This window comes from Triticum aestivum, chromosome 7A, assembly GCF_018294505.1.
Source record: "Triticum aestivum cultivar Chinese Spring chromosome 7A, IWGSC CS RefSeq v2.1, whole genome shotgun sequence".
Taxonomy (NCBI): domain Eukaryota; kingdom Viridiplantae; phylum Streptophyta; class Magnoliopsida; order Poales; family Poaceae; genus Triticum; species Triticum aestivum.
In genome coordinates, this window is record NC_057812.1 from 241,198,107 (window position 1) to 241,217,460 (window position 19,354).

Below are 19,354 nucleotides of genomic sequence, written 5' to 3' on the forward strand. Positions count from 1 at the left end.
GACACACTCATTTGGATCTTCAAAATGACTTGGTTGAGCACGTGTGGACTCACATTGGCAAACAATAGGTGTATTGATTCATTATGTTAATTCAAGGTAATTTCGATTTGGTTGTAAAACTATTTTATTAGAGACTATTTTGATTGAGTTGTAAAACTAATTTTATTTTCAGACAATTAATATTTGGACATGCAAACTTGTTTTGAACATTGAAATATGAATATATGGGCATTTTTTTTATCGTGGCGGATAGGATGGGGCCAAAAGATACGTCCGCGCCGAGCGCACGACTACTGCATCCCAGGACAGGACAAGTTCGGACACGATCCCATTGCCCTATCCAAATAGACAGAATGCTGACAAAACGGGCGTCCGTTTGGAATTGGCCTTAGTGAGTCACTCAGGTCAGATCCACCGTACGATTGGAAACTTGCATCGCCGCGGCACGCCCTCTGTATTTCTGGGAAAAAGTTAACGCGGCTTTCGGACTGCAGAATCGAATCATTTTCCCTAGGTTCCGTCCCTGCAAAATTTTCTATTGCTCCGCAGATTTTCATTTCGTTTCACACATTCCCCCCTGATTCCTGCGCCGTGTGCCCTGCCCCCCTCGAAAGCTTGTACGCACGCCTGATTCCCGGAGAAACAATTATCCCGCGCCCGTGCGAGGCCAACCAATCAATGAACTAATCATCGAAGCCTGCAGGCAATTTAACAAAGCCAAGCAGTACGGCGGCCAGCGCGCTCCGCCACTGCCCACTGGCCACAGCCCACAGCACGGCGCTCTCGCGGAGTATTATATTGCTCTTTCCGTCGCTCCGCCCGAGTATTTTCTCCTCGCCTCGGGAGCTGCTCCGTTCCTCCTCCCTCCCTCCCTCCCACCCTCGCCGGCGACCCGCCGATGCCCCCCGGGCGGCGGCGGCGGAGGCGGGGGCACCAGTGACTGACCGGGCCGCGGCGGTGCGCGGCGCGGACGATGGCGGCGCCGGAGGGCTCTGGCGCCGGCGGCGGGGAGGGGGCGAGGGGGAGCAGGGTGAACCAGGAGCTGTGGTACGCGTGCGCGGGGCCGCTGGTGGCGCTGCCGCCGCCGGGGAGCCTCGTCGTCTACTTCCCGCAGGGACACAGCGAGCAGGTACGGCGCTTCCGATGACTCTTGCTGATCAAAGCTGTTGCTTTCCTCCCCCTCTCTGGACGAGGAAAAAACGCTCCCTTTTTTTGGGCGTCTTGCTCTTGTCCCTTTCTGGCCGCTTCGTGCTGGCGGTTATCGCGGGGAGGGAGGAATCATCAGCGCTTCCGCGAGCACGAGGCGGCCTCATGGTCGCTTCGTCTCCGTGTCCGGCGGCCGGCAGCAGACAAGACAACCATAGTCAACTCATGGTTCTTGAGCCTCTCGGATTCGTCTTGCAGACAGACAACTGCTTTAGTTTCAGTTCTTAATTGATTGAGACGGAAATCTAATTCTTTTTCCAGTGACCTTTTCTTTTCGTCAGTAGTGTCAGATAATCTTGGATTTTTTTTTCTGATATAAGATGAGAAATTTGGGAGCTGGATTTCTACCTAGAGCTTTGGTCTTAACCTGTTCTAACTCAACTCTGTGGACATGCAACCTTTTTTGGGCTTGGTTCATACTTGATCATATCCGTGCTAATGCTATCTCTGATGGGCACTCACATGATACCCCGGTTGTCACTGTGTCACTGTCATGTTGGACCAGAACTATGATGAAAGAATTAGAGATGGATGCTTCTGATTTAGCGCGAAGTTTCATAGGAGTAGTTCCTGTTTTCTGTGTACAAGTTCAGTTGAGAGTCCACTAAAATCACATTATTACCAAAACCACTTGCAAATTTGCAAGTTGTATGCAAGTGGCCTGGAGTTCCAGGCAAAAAGAAGTCCTTATTCCTTGATACCCAATTTCAGGTCGCAGCATCTATGCGAAAGGATGCAGACGCGCAGATTCCAAGCTATCCAAATCTTCCATCAAAGCTGATATGCATCCTCCACAGCGTCACTATGGAGGTAACCACTATCACTTTGAACAGACACCACTAAGTGGACACCAGATTCGCATTCTGTGCTCTTCTATGAGGATGATCTAACCTTTTAGCGTGATGCTTCTCTCGACAAAACTTGACAGTCTGATCCTGACACGGATGAAGTTTATGCTCGGATGACTCTCCAGCCAGTTAGCAATGTAAGTGTCACTTCCTAAAGTTCAGTGAAATCGTTTTATCACATGACGTACTTGTACTGCCATGGTTTTATAGTTCCTGCCTAAAAATGGTTTGGGAATTGTAACTGCTAGGTTACACAGTGTGACAAGGAGATATTGCTGGCATCAGAGCTTGCCCTGAAACAAAACAAGCCACAAACAGAATTCTTCTGCAAAACATTGACCGCGAGTGATACGAGCACTCATGGAGGATTCTCCGTGCCACGGCGTGCTGCAGAGAGGATTTTCCCTCGTCTTGTAAGGATAGTTTACTTGATGTAAAAAGATGTGTTGAGTGTTTTCTGGTTTGTTCTGATTTGTTCAAGCTGTACTACATGTAGGACTTCTCATTGCAACCTCCTGCTCAGGAACTCCAGGCCAGGGATTTACATGATACCATTTGGACATTCCGTCATATATTTAGAGGCAAGTCAAATGTTTTTTAGTTCCTCACGACGCATGAATGAAAGCTGGTGGAAGTTAGCCAAGCCCATATTTTAATACCATGTATCTGTTTTGGCCTACAGTTCTTTTCCTTCATGATTTGATCCATTTTAGTGTTTTCCTTTGAAAGGAATAATGCACTAATTTTATGATTGCTTCTCTTCCTCTTCACCAGGCCAGCCTAAAAGGCATCTTCTGACTACTGGCTGGAGCCTATTTATTAGTGGAAAGAGACTTCTTGCTGGGGACTCAGTCTTATTTATTAGGTAAAATGTTGATGCCGAGGTCTCTATTTATTTGTTGGACAGTCAGCTTTTGCTGATTTTGTACTGCTCAAGAATTGATGTAACAAATAAACTTATCTGTAAAGGTAATCAGTGCCACTAAAATTCTTCCCTTGTGATTGTAGGGATGCAAAACAGCAACTCCTCTTGGGGATCAGGCGAGCAAATAGGCAACCTACTAACCTCTCATCATCCGTCTTGTCTAGTGATAGCATGCATATCGGAGTTCTTGCTGCTGCAGCTCATGCAGCAGCAAATAACAGCCAATTTACAATATTCTATAACCCAAGGTAAATACCATCCTTTGTGAGTTTTCACAGGTGAATAGGATATACTAGAGTTTCAATTGGACTGCCTTTTGTTTCTTCAGGGCTAGTCCTTCAGAATTTGTGATTCCTTTTGCCAAGTACCAGAAGGCAGTTTATGGCAACCAATTATCTCTTGGCATGCGGTTTAGAATGATGTTTGAAACCGAAGAATCTGGAACAAGAAGGTATAGATTCCAAATTACCTAATTTGTAGATTGAGTAGTCGTCCTTCTTACTTTGAGATCACTTTTAAAATATCCTTGGAGTTTGTTCTATTTACTGTCAGTTTGCTGTGTGCATGCTCATGTTTTTTTTTCTTTTTTTTTCGAAAAGGGGGGCTTCCCCGGCCTCTGCATCAGCATGATGCATACGGCCATCTTATTAAGCATAGAATAGTCCACAAAGTCTCCAAGTCTCAAGGTTGTCAACAAGAAAAGTAAGAAAAGGCTCACACAGAGCCCGAAGGCTAGATACACAAGCTAGCCAAAGCACTTATACATCACAGCCGTTTGGCTCCAAAATAGACAGGTAAACTAATTGCCTATCCTGTTACACGACCGCCATCCAAACCGGCTGAATATATCCCGAGCTACCATCTCCCATCGGATAGCAGCAGTAACCAAAAGCTCCCTGGCCTCCGTCGGAGTGAGTAGCGACCAGGAACGGATAAGAGCCGTTGCTCGGAAGATAACCTGTTGTGCTCTCTACATCACGCAGCTTGGCCGCCCGCATAGTGCACCTCTGCTGCAAATCATCAACCTCCGGAAGGTCCTGGAGACGAGAGCTCGTCCGCCTCCCCTCGGAAGCAGGGTCTCGGATCCCTCCGAACGCGATCACCTCCTCCCGAGTAGCGGCTCCCTGAGTAGGTCTGGGAGAGGGGGACCGCGTAGGAGATGTGGAGATGCCTGACGGAGTTGGCACCAGGGCCTCCTGCCCTAGTCCGACCCCCCCAGCCGACGCCGTGGCAGCCGTGCGCTCCACCTGCAGGACCGCCGTCGGTACTAGAGGGTCAGGGGCCACCTGCCCCTGACGCCTGCCTAGCACCTCCGGCGACCCCACCACCAACGAGGCTCCCGCGAGACGGACCTCCAGGGCCTCCTGCCCCAAAGATATGTCGCCCCGGCTGGACACAGGTACCTGCGCCGCCTGCTGTGAAACAGAAGAATGAGAGGGAGTCGTGGCCACCTGCCCAGACGCCCCTCCCCTCCGCGAGGAAACCGAAGACCTAGATCGCCCTGGCGACTCCTGAGGCTCCACCTCTTGAACAACACGGGCACTGAAGCTGGCCGACTGCCGGGGTGACCGCCCAAAGTCCAAGACCGGTAGCGAATGCTCGAACGCATCGTCAGAGTCAACCCGATCACTCCACAGACGAGGAGGCGCCGACGACGGCAGAAAAGATCCAAACCGCAGTGAGTTATGAGGCAAAGACGAAGCCGGGGACTGCTCCATCCCGGCTCCGTTCTCCGGCTCCTGAGCAGCAGGCCCCGATCCATTGGGCTCCTGTGCTGCCTCATCCGCCTGCTCCCTGGGAGCACCTGTATCATCACCCCCATCGTGCATATCCACGTCAGTGCCAGCAGCAACCTCAGCAAACAACTCTGCATCCTCAAACTCAATATCAAGTGGAAACACCTCGCCTCTATAGGTCCAGTTGATGACGTCCGGGACATACTCAATATCCAGAATGCTAACTCGCAGTCGAGCCACCCCCTGAGCTCTAGTGAACGCCATATCCACTTTCTCCGTCTTACCAACCATAATCCCCAAACTAGCCACCACACGCACATCAGAAAGAGCCTCAGACGGTGCCCCCGAGAAACGCAGCCACACCTGAGTAAGAGGCTTCCCCTTAGGCTCAACTTTCTTCCACTCGTGGAACTCCAAAATACCTTTGGTGCCTGGCACCTTACACATCCCAAAGCTCAACAAACGCTGCAAGTCCTCAATCGAAGGAAACTCCACTCTGAATACTCTATCCTCAACGGGTACGAGGTCCCACTGAACATCACCCGGAGCCAACTCCTGAAGTCTCTGCACAATCTGAGCCTGGGAGACATCTCCCTGTGTCACCTTGACCAAACCAGAAGTAAGGCTCTGTGTATCAGCTGGGATCTCCCTCGCAGCCGCTGACTCGAAGAACATCAGCTCCGCACAGTACACACCATATACAGTAAGAGCTGGAATATGGTCCCTCAGCAAAGGGCAATCCCCTGAAGCATGCGCAGGCTTACCACAGGATTCGCACAGCTGGGCCACACACTCCGCGATGAAGTTTTTATGTGTTTGAAGTTTTATACAAAAAATAATTTTTTGTAAAAACTACTATTAAGTTGTGATATCTGCATGCAGGTACATGGGTACAATAACTGGCATAAGTGATCTGGATCCTGTAAGGTGGAAAAACTCTCAGTGGCGCAATATTCAGGTTTGGTCTAATCCATACAAATTAAACCTGCCAAACTGACAAGACATCCCCTTTATTTTTGCTGAGATTAGTAGTATGTATGAGCAGGTTGCATGGGATGAAGCAGCACCAAGTGAAAGACGCACCAGGGTTTCCCTTTGGGACATTGAGCCTGTCATCGCTCCTTTCTTCATCTATCCCACACCATTATTCACTGCAAAGCGTGCGAGGGAACCTGGGATGATAGGTAACCACGGAACTACAGTTCTGCTTTCTTCATGAATAATGCATGTATCTTCATTGTATCACTGAAAACTCCCGACCATGTATCCTTCTAGCAAATAACTAGATAATAAGTCCTTTGATGCGCAACTCAGGTTTTTTGATAAAAAAACTATATCCACAGATGATGATAGCTCTGGAATGGATAATCTTTTTAAGAGAACCATGCCATGGCTTGGTGAGGAGATATGCAAGAAAGATATGAATACTCAGAACAGCATAGTGCCTGGTCTAAACTTAGCTCAGTCACTTCAGTGGATGAATATGCAGCAGAACTTGTCACTAGCTGGCACAGTTATGCAACCAGAGTTGCTAAACTCATTAGCTGGCAAACATGTGCAAAATTTGTCCGCAGCTGATATATCAAGGCAAATCAGCTTTCAGCCCCAATTCCTGCAACAAAATAACATCCAGTTCAACACCTCGTTACTACCTCAGCAAAACCAACAGGCTGAACAGTTAGCGAAAGCTATAGCTACACCAAACCAACTGGGAAATATTATGGTACTACAGAAGGTAGATCAAAATTGCAATTCTGGCCAGAAGCAGCATACAGTTACTCAATCAGTGCAAGGCAGCCAGGCAAACTTGAACGTCACACAGCCTGAACATGTTGCCCAAGCTCAGTTCCAGCAACCTCGAGTTATTCTCCAGGCTCAACTCCAGCAACAGCAACCTCTGGTCCAGAGTCATACCGTCTTTCAGGGAGGCCTTCAGCAAATCCAGGTCCTGCAGCAACAGCAACCACATTTGCAGCAACAACCTCAACATCATCAGCAGGTTCAGCACTCAGTACAGGAGCAGCAACAAATGAAGATACAACCTGTTCACGTGTCCAGTGATGCGAACATGAATACACAACTATCTGATCATCAAATGAAACTTCAATTATTAAAGGCTCTACATTCACAGCAACATCTGACCATGGAGCAGCAGAAAATGCTTTTTGATTTGCAGCAACAAGTGGTAAATTCTCAGTCAGATCCTCAGCAATGTGTGCAAGGAGCTACCCAAACTGTTGGCTTTCACAACAGCAACACCATCCAGTATGCAGCGCAGCAAAAGGCCCAGTCTCACCAACCGATTGAAGATTCGCCTAGGGGTACCATTCCTGTTGCAAAATCAGATATTGTTACCTCCATGGGTGCTAGCTCTTTGAATGTGGCTGGCCGAATGCAGTCAGTGAGGACAGATAATGTTCCGTCTTCGTCAACATCACCATCCACTACCACTAATCATGTTCTTTTGCAGTCCATCCCAAGTAGCTCCAAGAACCAGAGTTTACCAACTGCAGCAAAAACATCTCAATCATCTGTTGTCTTGGGCCCTACAATTGAACAGGAAATGAAGTCTTACCAGAGTGTGAAGCCAACAATAATGATTCCCAAGATGATTGAACAAGGGCCAGCTACTGAACGAGACTACATAACCAACCCCCACATGGATTACTTGGATACGTCCTCCTCAGCTACTTCGGTTTGCCTTTCTCAGGCTGATGGATCATTGCAACAAAACTTTCCATCTTCATCCTTCGATCAGCATCAGCTGTTGAGGGACACAGCTCCAGATAGTGAGTTTGAGATTTCAGATCCAACAAATAACCTTCTATTTGGGGTGAACATTGATGGTCAACTGGGCTTACCACTTAATGCAGATGCCTTGCTTGCAAATAGCATTGAAAATGATAAATTCATGGATGAGATGGCTGGAAATGGCATTTCTAACTACATTTCATCTAAGGATTCTCAACAAGAGTTATCATCTTCAATGATTTCACATTCACTTGGAGTTGCTGACATGGGATTCAATTCTATAGATTCTGCAATCAATGATCCCCCATTCTTAAATAGAAATTCCAGGGCACCGGCTCCTGCACATCAACGCATGCGAACTTACACCAAGGTTTGTTATTTTTGCTCCAGTGTGTCATTTTACAGTTCACATCAGGATTTTTCCGAGATAATCGAAGCCAACAGATGAATGGCAAGCCACATAGAGAAACAAGAGATTAAAAAAGTCACATAGTCTGTTACACAATAGCCACCCAAATTGGTCATAAATCCCCTGGCTATCAACTCCAGCCTCATGGCGCCCGTAGTCATAGGCTCTTGCACACCACAAGAATACTTCGTTATAGATAAGAAACGAACTATTTCACCTTGTAGAATGTAACTAATTACATACTCCCTCTGTTCCAAAATAGATGACCCAACTTTGTACTAAAGTTAGTATAAAGTTGGGTCATCTATTTTGGAACGGAGGGAGTATTTATCTCTAGATCTTCCTACCTATATAGAATTTTCCCTGACTAATTTTCTTGCAAAATGATGACCTGAGATTTTATATGCTCACTTTACTGTGCTCAAAAAGTCAATGTTCAAAGTCGTTAACGTTAGAAGAGTTTATCCTTAGGCTCTTATCATATTTCTTTCTGTGTTTCTACTTTCTAGCATTGTTTATATTTACATACGAGTGCACTGTCTCACTCTGCAGTAAGATCATTCCTGACCAAAGTACTATATGCAGGTGCACAAACGTGGTGCTGTAGGGAGATCCATCGACATGAACCGTTATTCAGGGTATGATGAACTGAAGCATGACATTGCGCGGATGTTTGGTATCGAGGGGCAGCTTGGTGACCAAAGTAGAGTTGGCTGGAAACTAGTATATGAAGATCATGAGAAGGATGTTCTACTAGTTGGTGATGACCCATGGGAGTAAGTAAAACTCTATGAGCTTGTTTCTAATTTTTGCATACAAAACTTACTAGCATGACTTTCTGGAAATGTGCAAAACTACTAAAAGATAAAGCTGATGGGTGGCTTTAGGCAATTTGTGTGGACATGACCTTGGGGAATGGGTAGCTATCAACTAACGGTTCATTCACTGGTTGCTAAATTAGCTTGTCGAGTACAATGAAAGGCCTGTGACAGTTTATAACTTCAACTAAATATGTACCTGTAAAAGAAAAAGCAAAGAAACCCTAAAATCAATTTAACACATTCTGCTGCAGTTTGGCTTCAATTTTAATGGCCATTCATTTACTCTCTTTAGTCTGGCTATTGAGCCACTCTGATAAACAAAGCATTGTGTGTGTAGGGATTTTCTGAACTGCGTACGGTGCATCAGGATTCTTTCTCCACAGGAAGAAATGCAAATGAGATTGGTTGGTGACTTCGGAGACGGCTTTCTACCCAACCAGGCCTGCAGCAGCTCAGATGGGGGTCAACCTTGGTAACTGAGATCACATGTATGAATGACCAATGTAGTTTCTGGTGCTGTGGGACCGACATTTTTCTCCTCTCGGTCAGTCTTATGAATACAGATGCTGAGGATGGCAGTTGACGATAATTTAGGCTCCGAAATTCCAAGGTCGAGCGAACATGAATATAAGGAACAATTCATACTTTTTGTCTCTGTTGTAGTCTTGTAGTCCTCATGTTCTGTTGGCCTTGCAATCTACATAGCCAACCCATATTTTCTGCTGCCATGTAGTATATGTCATTGTTGCCTGATGTAACAGTTTGCCACATACTCAGATGTCAACTACTGTAACTTGCTACAGATTCTAAATGAAGAAATCGTATTCTCCCCTTGTTCATGAACTCTGTGGTCTGTGATTGATCTGCGTTTTTTCTCCAAAAAATTCTGGTAATGTTTGATTAATTCAATACAAGAGCTAAGAACATGGGGTATGAGTTAGCTTTGAGTGCTCAACACGGACAATTCCGCGAGGGCTCTCAGGCTAAGATGGCCTTGGTTTGAGTGGAAGGAGCCGTCAAAAATGTGGGTCGGTCTGGGAAACCCCTGTGATGGCAAGGATTACGATCTCTTCTACGACTTCACGACCATCAATGTTGGCAATGGTGCCCGCACACCTTTCTTGGACGCGCCATGGGTGCAAGGCCTAAACCCAGGGACATTGCTCTAATTTATGATGCTTCTGCAAGAAAGAATTGTAAAATCCGGGAGGCTCCGAAGGACGGTTCTTGGATATCTAAAATCAAATTGACCAACTCCTTCTGACTAGCTCATTTCCTCCAATTCCTGCAACTTTGGTCTACCATTCACGACTTCCATCTGCAGCAGGATATTGAGGACGAGATTGTGTGGGTACACACTGTCAGTGGGCAAATTGTGGACTATGTCCCTTGTGCAACGTGAGCAAGAAATGATTGACCACCTTTAATTCAAATGTTGGTTCACCATTTCGGCTTTGAGGCATGATCAAGGAATGGCTTCAGTTCGTAAGCATCGACACCTCCATCTGGCACCAAATCCGAATTGGCCTCTCGGACTCTTTCATTCCCAACAGGAAGGCGATGACGTCTCTTGTATTGCTTACCTCTTGGACCATCTAGAACCTGCGAAATGCACATGTCTTCCGTCACAAAAGTGTTCCACTCTTCGTAATTCTAGCCAACACTAAATGCGAAGCGGCGCTTTGGTCTACCGCAGGGGTCAAGAAGTTGCGTTTGATCATGCCGGGAGAGTAATCCTTTTGTAATATGGGGTTTATTCTAACTCTATAACTCTTTGATCCTCTCTTAATTAATATATGAGGCAAATCTTTTGCCTCGGATTCAAAAAAAAAAAAAAACTAAGCAGGTCATCGAAACAACACACGAAAAGAAAAAATCATATCAACACAACACAAGAAGAAAAATTCAGATTAAAACAACACAAGAATGAAATCAGAACATTAGAGAGAATCTATAAAAAAATATAGGGCATTATTTGTAGGTATAGCCTTCACTTCTTACCGTCTTGACGTCTCGTCCTCTGTTGGCTGTTGCTGTTTGGTCCCGCGATGCATTGAGAGAGGAAAATCCCCACCATTTGCGAGCGCTCGACGTCTCGCCGTCTCCCTCACCTCGCGCCGCCGGAAAGCCCTCGCGGCTCAATGGCGGTGTGCGCGGAGCTGAGCCAGCTGCAGCACATCGAGCCCTCCCGCTTCATCTCCTTCTCCTTCCCCAACCCTCTCCTCCACGATGCCTCCAACCCTTACGGCGACGCCGACGACCACGCGGAGCTCCTCCGGGTGGCCGTCATCGACTCCCCTGCCCCCGCGGCGCCATCCCCGCCCTCCCCGCGGACGGCGGCGATGCTCGTCCCGGCCGGCCGGCACTGCGACTGGATCTTCTCCACCCGCGCCGGGCAGCTCCACCTCCTCCTCTCCTCCCGATCCCAGTGCACAATCTCTCGTCTTATACTCGTCGGCCCAGAGATCCCCGCTCCCTCTCCTCGGGTCGTTCGCTGCGCCGCCGCTCGCCCGGACCCGGATCCTGCTCGCGCGCGGCTCCTCCCGCTCCTCCTGGCCCTCTGCCCCAGGGCTGCGTTTGGCAACGGTGCCATCCCTGACGTCCCGCTGCTCTCCTTCCACGATGACCTCCTTCGGCTTGTTCCTGTCCAGGTTGTCGCCGGTCCTGTCGTCGGCGAGATGCTTGTCGAGGATGTGGCCGTGGACTGCGCTCCTGGCCCGGCCGAGTTGCGCCGGAGGCTGCGTTTCAAGCGCATGCCGTGCCTTATACAGACCCAGGTGCGCCTTGCCCGGCCAATGTCTGCTGCTGCTGCCGCTGCTTCTTCTTCGTTGTTGGAGGCATTGGAGGAGGGGCCTGCTAGTTCGTTACAGCCTGAGGTGGGTGGACCATTAGTCCAGCCTTACCTCCAGGCCATGGTTGCTGGCCTTGCACTCATTGATTCATCGGTGGAGGAGAATGCTCGGTCAGGTTCAAGGCCGAGGTGCCTTTGCGCTGGCGTTGGTGGTGGAGCTCTTCCAATGTCCATCAGAGTGGGACTTGGCTTCGATGTACTGGGCGTTGAGGCTGATTGTGTTGTCCTAGACGTTGCAAGGAACTATTTTGGACTGGTGGAGGATGAGTTCCTTCATGTACGTGTTGGCGATGCTATTCAAATGGTTCAGGATTTTGCACATGGAGATGAGCCTGATTCGAAATTCAGTGCAATTATGGTGGATCTTGACTCCCCTGATGCTATGTGTGGTGTCAGTGCGCCGCCATTGGAGATGACCCATAGAAGCATCCTTCTTGCTGCACGCAGAATTCTACATCATCATGGAGTGCTGGTACTGAATGTAATCCCTCCTGCTGCTGATGCATCCTTCTACAAAGGGCTGATTGATGTTCTTCACCAGGTTTTCTCTGAGTTACACGAAATAGATGTTGGTAATGGTGAAAATTTTGTTCTTGTTGCCAGAGTGTCACCGACTGAAAGCACCCTTCTTGATAGTTCAAGGCTCTTTCGGACGGAATTGAGGAAATTAACTGGGGATTTTTTGGAACTAATAAGAAAAGTTGAAATTCCAAGTTAGTATTGCTGTTTGAAGTCATGACCTAGAGAGAGGCTGTTCCAGACTTATATTTGGGTCTGATATATAGTGCTAAGGTCATGGCTATATTAGAATTTTGACAGCCTGTTTGAGCATTACTACAGAACTGCTGGGTTTGCTTTTGTTATTTTGCTGCTATGCAAACTGAGCATTTGCTGCTGTGCTTTAGATCATATCTGAGTGAGCAATACCTTAACTTCATATTGTCTTCCGAGGCTGAATACTTTAGGAGGAGCGACAATGATGGAAAGTGCGGGGTAAAGAACTCTTGCAAATTCGCTTCAATCCAGGAGCTGTGGAATACCAATTTTTTTGGAAGTTCACGACCAGTTAAAGGTTAATGCCACATGTTGACAAGCTTAGGCAGCGATTCAGGGTGCAACAAGATCAACTAAGTTACATGAGATGCTCTTTATCCTTCATCAACTGATAGGTGCATATGATCATGAAGATTGTTCTGTCCTGCCAACCATTGTACGACAGTAAGTGTTCATCATGACACTAGTAGATATAATTTGAAAATTATTTATGTGCCAGAATCTATTTTTAGCCATTCGCAACTTCGTTTTTCTGTACATTCCGACGAGCAGTAATTTTGTTTTACTGTGAAGAAGAATTATGGTGTAGTGATTTAGCTCAAAGCAGAATACATCAAATGACATCACTACTTAATTACATATTCAGTTGTTTCAAATTTAGCCTTGTTATTAGATTATCATATTATACGTCAATTGGCTTTTATGGGGTATAAAAATGCTCTTTAAATACGCTTTTAAGGTTGCCTTGTTCAGTAAACTTGTCTACAGCGTGGTTAATCTATAGCATATACAATTGAGCTCTCCTTTCCCCCTATTTGCTTTTAGGTTGGAATTGATGTCAGTTTGGTTTGAACGAGAAAAAGAGTGGTTACCAATTATTTAGCTGGGCAGGAATCTTTCTGTTTACCTAGATGGTGGGGTCAACTTTATTCGATCAAGCTTCTTGGATGAGCAGCATCCATATGTTTATCTGCTGTGATGTGTACAGCAATTAAACGACGAATCTTTAGCGGAAGAAATGCCAAAATGCGAGCAAATGATTTCATCAGTTGGAGAGAGTTCATACGCAGATGTTTGAGTGGAGTACTCTACCGTTGAACATGCCTAGTGGCCTGAATATTTCAACCAGTTCACCAAGGATGTGTTCACGACGTCTCAGACCTCCATTGGTTTGGATGAATATTATAGAAAAAATTCCTTTGGAATCCTTTGGTTTGTAGGAATGAATTCCTATTTCTACGGAGGAATTCTCCCTACCCTTCATATTTCAAATATTTAAGACTTGATGGAAAAATTCCTATGATATGAACCAAAGGATTTCTCTTTTTCTATTTCTATTCATAGGATTTGAGATGCATGAAATCTCATTTACAAGTTTCTTAGAGCATCTCCAGCCTCGTCCCCAACACGCCCCCTCCCTCCCCTTTCATTTTCTACAAGTTTCTTAGAGCATCTCCAGCCTCGCCCCCAACACGCCCCCTCCCTCCCCCTCTAGGTGATTTTTTTGCGCCGGCGCTGAAAAATCGGCCCAGTCGCGCCTCCAGGAACCTGTTTTCGCCGGTTTGGGCCGAAATTAGCACCGACAGACCCAGGCCGAACCCGGCCTGCTAGGGGGCGCTGGGGCGAGCGATTTTGGCACGAACTAACTGCGGGCCTGCCGAGTCAGCGACACTCGCCTCGTCGTCTTCATAACGCCTCGGTTTCCTACGGGGAATCAATGCCAAGGCTGCCGCCAGTCAACCTTCCATTGATTCCTCATGGGCGGCGCGGCGACACCCTCCCTCCCGCCACGCGTACACACGACGCCGGGCGGCTATAAAATCAACGCCTCCCCCTCACCTCTGGCCACACCCCGACGTGCTCTGCCTCTCTCTTCCCGTGCACAGCCGCCGCCGACGATCCTCCCCTCTCTCACCCAAGCCCAGCCGCGACGATGGTCGAGCGATTCCCCGGCGATGCGGCGGTGGCCAACGGCTTCGGCCGCCGCTCGCTACACGGGTGGGAGGCGTATTTGCTCTTCGAGGCCAACATCCCGGCGCCTCCTGACATGCGCGCAGGGCCGGGCGGGTGGAGGCTCAGCGCTAGTGGCGTCCCATTCCCCCGCTGCCCGACGTCAACGCGCGCGCCGACTACTTTGCCGATGAGGTCGACCGCATGCGGGCGTCGCTGACGAAGGAGCAGTGCGCCCTCCCGCAGTACGCCGCCGACAACCACGAGGCGTGGGCGGCGTACTTCCAGCACCGGCAGGCGCAGCGGCTGGCCTCCACCAACGGGGCGCCGGTGGTGGGGGGCACCAAGAACAGCGAGGGGCGTCGCCTGTGGTGAGGCGCCCTTGGCTGCATGCTCCACGAGGTTCTCCGGCACCTCGAGGGCGGCAACGACCCGCTGCTGACATACCCTGCCGCGGCCGCCGCCCCGGTCCCCCGCCGGAGCGTGGGGCAATGGATGCCCAGGAGGTTCGGCTCCTCCTCATCATCCTCCTGCTGCTCCTCCTACCGCTCCTCTTCCCACTCCTCCGGCTCGCCGGCAGTGTTCGGCGTCAAGGCCGAGCCCGCAACGGAGACGCCGCTCGGCCGATGCACCCGCAGCGCCGACATCGTCATCAACGAGGGCGGCGTGCGCGCCTCCTCCTCGGCTCCTCCCTGCTACGTCAAGCCGAAGATGGAGCCGGGGCTCGCCGGCGGCGTGAAGGAGGAGCTTGACGACGCGGTGGCCTTGAAGTGGGCGCGCGAAGACTGGGCACAGACGGAGCTGGAGCGCCAGTGTCGCGCCTACGAGCAGTTCGCCGCTCGGCAATGCGACCGCGACGAGGGAGGCGTCGTCGTCCTCGACGATGATGCGCCGCCGCCACCGGTCCGCCAGGGTGACGCCGGGCAGGGGTCCAGCAGGAGCGGCCGCTGAAGGAGGAGTAGGACGACAAGGACGACGACGATGATGGCAACGACGTCGGCGACTTCGCCGCGCTTAGCGCGTTCTTCGGCTCATAGTTGTAGCTGTGGCCTTTTTTTAAAAGTACTTCACTTTGCTATGTAAAAATCTATGAGGTCGCCTAAGTAATGTCATGTTCGCCGAATTTTAACCGAATATTTGTCCCGTTTTCCGAACTTTAGCGGAATTCCTTTAAAAAAACCTTTTGGGGGCGACCCTGGGTCCGGCGGCTAGGAACCCGTAAGCCCCAAGTCGATTTTAGCGCTAGTTCGTCCCCAGGCGGCGCTTTTACGCGCCCCCTGGGGGGCCAACGGCTGAAGATGCTCTTATTTCTATAATACTCCTATTCTATGAACCAAAGGAGGCCTTACATGTTGTAGATTTTGTCAGAATCCAATATGTCGCGACTATTGCTTTTTCTCCGTTCGTACTCCACTGTAGTTTGGTTATTTTGATGATTAAAAAAAACACCAGGTTAAACGATCGTGCGTGAATCAGTTTTGGGTAAGGGAATCTACAACGCCATCCCCAAATCGGATTCACTATCCGCCCCTAAATTGAATTCAATATCGGTCTGTGCACACATATGGGAGCGGGCTATCAAATCTTATCCATCAAATGTTCGCTCTTTTTTTAAGTCCGCAAACAACTAGAGATTTGAGGCAAGGAGATCCTCTATTCCCTACTTATTCTTGTTATGTATAGAGGGGCTGACTGCTCTCTTAGCTCATGTGGAGGAGAATGGAAATATGTCTGGAGTAAAGATTAGCAGAGATGCCCCATCGATTTTGAATATCCTCTTTGCTGATGATTCTTTGATTCTTATGCGAGCCAATACCATGAAATGCGGAGGCCTTGAAATCAGTCTTGGACTCTTATTGTGCCGCCTCGGGGCAGATGGTGAGTGTTGAAAAATCTAGCATCTTTCCTAACCCCAATACAAAAGTGGAATATCCTGTTATTATTAGTGCCAACCTTTCAGAACATGAAGAAGAAAGATTATTGAAAGTTCTAAGGAAGCATCGAGCTGCTATTGGATATACTCTTGATGATTTGAAGGGCATTAGTCTCACTTTATGTCAGCACAAAATTAATATGGAACCTGATGCTAAACCTGTTGTTGATCACCAACATCGGTTAAATCCAAAGATGAAAAAAGTGGTAAGAACGGAAATATTAAAACTTATGGAAGCAGGTATAATCTATCTTATAGCTGATAGTAGATGGGTAAGTCCTGTTCATTGTGTTCCTAAGAAAGGAGGTATAATTGTTGTTCCTAATGATAAGAATGAACTTATTCCACAAAGAATTGTTACAGACTATAGAATGGTAATAGATTTTAGAAAAATAAAGAAAGCAACTAGAAAAGATCATTACCCTTTGCCTTTTATTGATCAAATGCTTGAAAGATTATCTAAGCACACACACTTTTGCTTCCTTGATGGATATTCTGGATTTTCACAAATACCTGTTTCTCAACCTGATCAAGAAAAGGCCATTTTTACTTGTCCTTTTGGAACCTATGCTTATAGACGTATGCCTTTTGGTTTATGTAATGCACCTGCTATCTTTCAAAGATGTATGACTGCTATATTCTCTGACTTTTGTGAAAAGATTATTAAGGTTTTCATGGATGACTTTTCTATTTATGGGAAGTCTTTTGATGATTGTTTAAGCAATATTGATCGAGTTTTGCAGAGGTGTGAACAAACAAATCTTGTCTTGAATTGGTAGAAGTGCCACTTTATGGTTAATGAAGGCATTGTCTTGGGTCATAAAATTTCTGAAAGAAGTATTAAAGTGGACCAAGCTAAGGTTGATGCAATTGAGAAAATGTCATGTCCTAAAGATATAAAAGGTATTCATAGTTTCCTAGGTCATGCTGGTTTTTATAGGAGGTTTATCAAAGACTTCTCTAAAATTTCTAGGCCTCTCACTAGTCTCTTGCAAAAGGATATTCCCTTTGTTTTTGATGATAATTGTTTAGAAGCCTTTGAAACACTCAACAAAGCCTTAATATCTGCACCTATTGTTCAACCACTTGATTGGAACTTGCCTTTTGAAATTACGTGTGATGCTAGTGATTATGCTGTTGGTGCTGTTCTAGGACAAAGAGTTGATAAGAAACTGAATGTTATTCATTATGCTAGTAAAACTCTAGACAGTGCTCAAAGAAACTATGCTATCACTGAAAAAGAATTCTTAGCAGTGGCGTTTGCTTGTGATAAATTTAGACCTTAAATTGTTGATTCCAAAGTAACTGTTCACATAGATCATGCCGCTATTAAATATCTTATGGAAAAGAAAAATGCTAAATCTAGACTTATTTGATGGTTTCTCTTGCTAAAAGAATTTGATTTGTATATCATTGCTAGAAAAGGAGCTGAGAACCCAGTAGCTGATAATTTATCTAGGCTTGAAAATGTGCTTGATGACCCACTACCTATTGATGATAGTTTTCCTGTTGAGCAGTTAGCTGCAATAAATGTTTCTCATAGTACTCCTTGGTATGCTGACTATGCTAATTACATTGTTGCTAAATATTTACCACCTAGCTTTACATACCAACAAAAGAAAAAAAATTCTTCTGTGATTTAATACATTATTTTTGGGATTACCCACATCTTTATAAACAAGGAGTAGATGGTATTATTAGACATTGTGTACCTGAGCATGAATAGGGACAGATCCTACGAAAATGTCACTCCGAAGCTTATGGAGGGCATCATGCTGGAGATAGAACTGCTCATAAGGTATTGTAGTCTGGATTTTATTGGCCTACTCTTTTCAAGGCCGCCCATAAGTTCATCTTATCTTGTGATGAATGTCAAAGAATAGGTAATATCGGTAAGCGTCAAGAAATGCCTATGAATTATTCACTTGCTGTTGAACCATTTGATGTTTGGGATTTGATTACATGAGACCTTTTCCTTTCTCTAATGGGTATACACATATTTTGGTTGCTGTTGATTATGTTACTAAATGGGCAGAAGTTATTCCAACCAGTAGTGTTGATCACAACACCTCTATTAAAATGCTTAAGGAAGTTATTTTCCCAAGGTTTGGAGTCCCTAGATATTTAATGACTGATGGTGGTTCACACTTTATTCATGGTGCTTTCCGTAAAATGCTTGCCAAGTATGATGTTAACCATAGAATTGCATCACCATATCACCCTCAGTCTAGTGGTCAAGTTGAACTTAGCAATAGAGAAATATAATTAATTTTGCAAAAGACTGTCAATAGGTCCAGGAAGAATTGGTCTAAGAAACTAGATGATGCACTTTGGGCTTATAAAACAACATATAAAAATCCTAGGTATGTGTCCACTACTGGAATCAGGAATTTTTCCGTCAGTCGTTTCTTTGCCGTCAGCTAGCTGATGGCAAAGAGGATCTTTGCCATTAGCTTGAAAAAACCTGACGGCAAAGAAGCAGCTGAAGGCAAAGAAAGTGTTTGCCATCATCTTCATCTTTGTCGTCCGCTAGCGGACGGAAAGGAGGCAGGGTGGGCCGATAGTGAGGGGAAGCCAACGCCAACTTTCTTTGCCGCCCGTTAGCTGATAGCACAGAAACGTTGCCGTCCGCTAGGAGACGGCAAAGAAAATGGCCGTTCTAACGTCCGTTAGCTAGGCTCTTTGCCGTCAGCTAGCGGACGACAAAGAGCATATCCCTATATGTATCAAAACTCCCTCGCGCCCTGCCCCTCTCTCTCCCTCTCCCCTCATCCCAACCCCGCGCCGCTGCTGAGGGAGTCCCGGATTAGGGGGTCCTCAAACAGCCGGACTATATACTTTGGCCGGACTGTTGGACTATGAAGATACAAGATTGAAGACTTCGTCCCGTGTCCGGATGGGACTCTCCTTTGCGTGGAAGGCAAACTTGGCGATTCGGATATGTAGATCTCCTCCCTTGTAACCGACTCTGTGTAACCCTAGCCCCTCCGGTGTCTATATAAACCGAAGGGTTTTAGTTCGTAGGACAACAACAATCATACCATAAGCTAGCTTCTAGGGTTTAGCCTCTCTGATCTCGTGGTAGATCAACTCCTGTAATACTCATCTCATCAAGATCAATCAAGCAGGAAGTAGGGTATTACCTCCATC

At 47.0% G+C, this 19,354-nt stretch overlaps 2 protein-coding genes across 3 annotated transcripts; both read left to right on the forward strand.

Annotated features, from left to right (window-relative positions):
- The first annotated feature begins 826 nt into the window (after positions 1-826).
- On the forward strand, positions 827-9,535 carry LOC123151437 (auxin response factor 21). Its single transcript, XM_044571150.1, has 13 exons — positions 827-1,129; positions 1,918-2,016; positions 2,135-2,191; positions 2,303-2,467; positions 2,551-2,635; positions 2,829-2,919; positions 3,063-3,227; positions 3,308-3,430; positions 5,598-5,673; positions 5,761-5,899; positions 6,059-7,836; positions 8,461-8,651; positions 9,034-9,535. Exons 1-13 carry the CDS (start codon positions 974-976, stop codon positions 9,170-9,172), a joined length of 3,264 nt encoding a protein of 1,087 aa, XP_044427085.1. The 5' UTR covers positions 827-973; the 3' UTR covers positions 9,173-9,535.
- Positions 9,536-10,701: 1,166 nt separating this feature from the next.
- On the forward strand, positions 10,702-13,655 carry LOC123151438 (eEF1A lysine and N-terminal methyltransferase). Of its 2 annotated transcripts, XR_006475645.1 has the most exons (2): positions 10,702-12,765; positions 13,147-13,655. XR_006475645.1 is itself a non-coding variant. In XM_044571151.1 (1 exon), the coding sequence occupies exon 1, from the start codon at positions 10,838-10,840 to the stop codon at positions 12,263-12,265; it is 1,428 nt and encodes a 475-aa protein (XP_044427086.1). In that variant the 5' UTR covers positions 10,702-10,837; the 3' UTR covers positions 12,266-12,960. The 2 variants fall into 2 exon arrangements, 1 of the variants encoding a protein (XP_044427086.1); XM_044571151.1 differs by lacking the exon at positions 13,147-13,655 and having other exon boundaries at positions 10,702-12,960.
- The last annotated feature ends 5,699 nt before the right edge of the window (positions 13,656-19,354 follow it).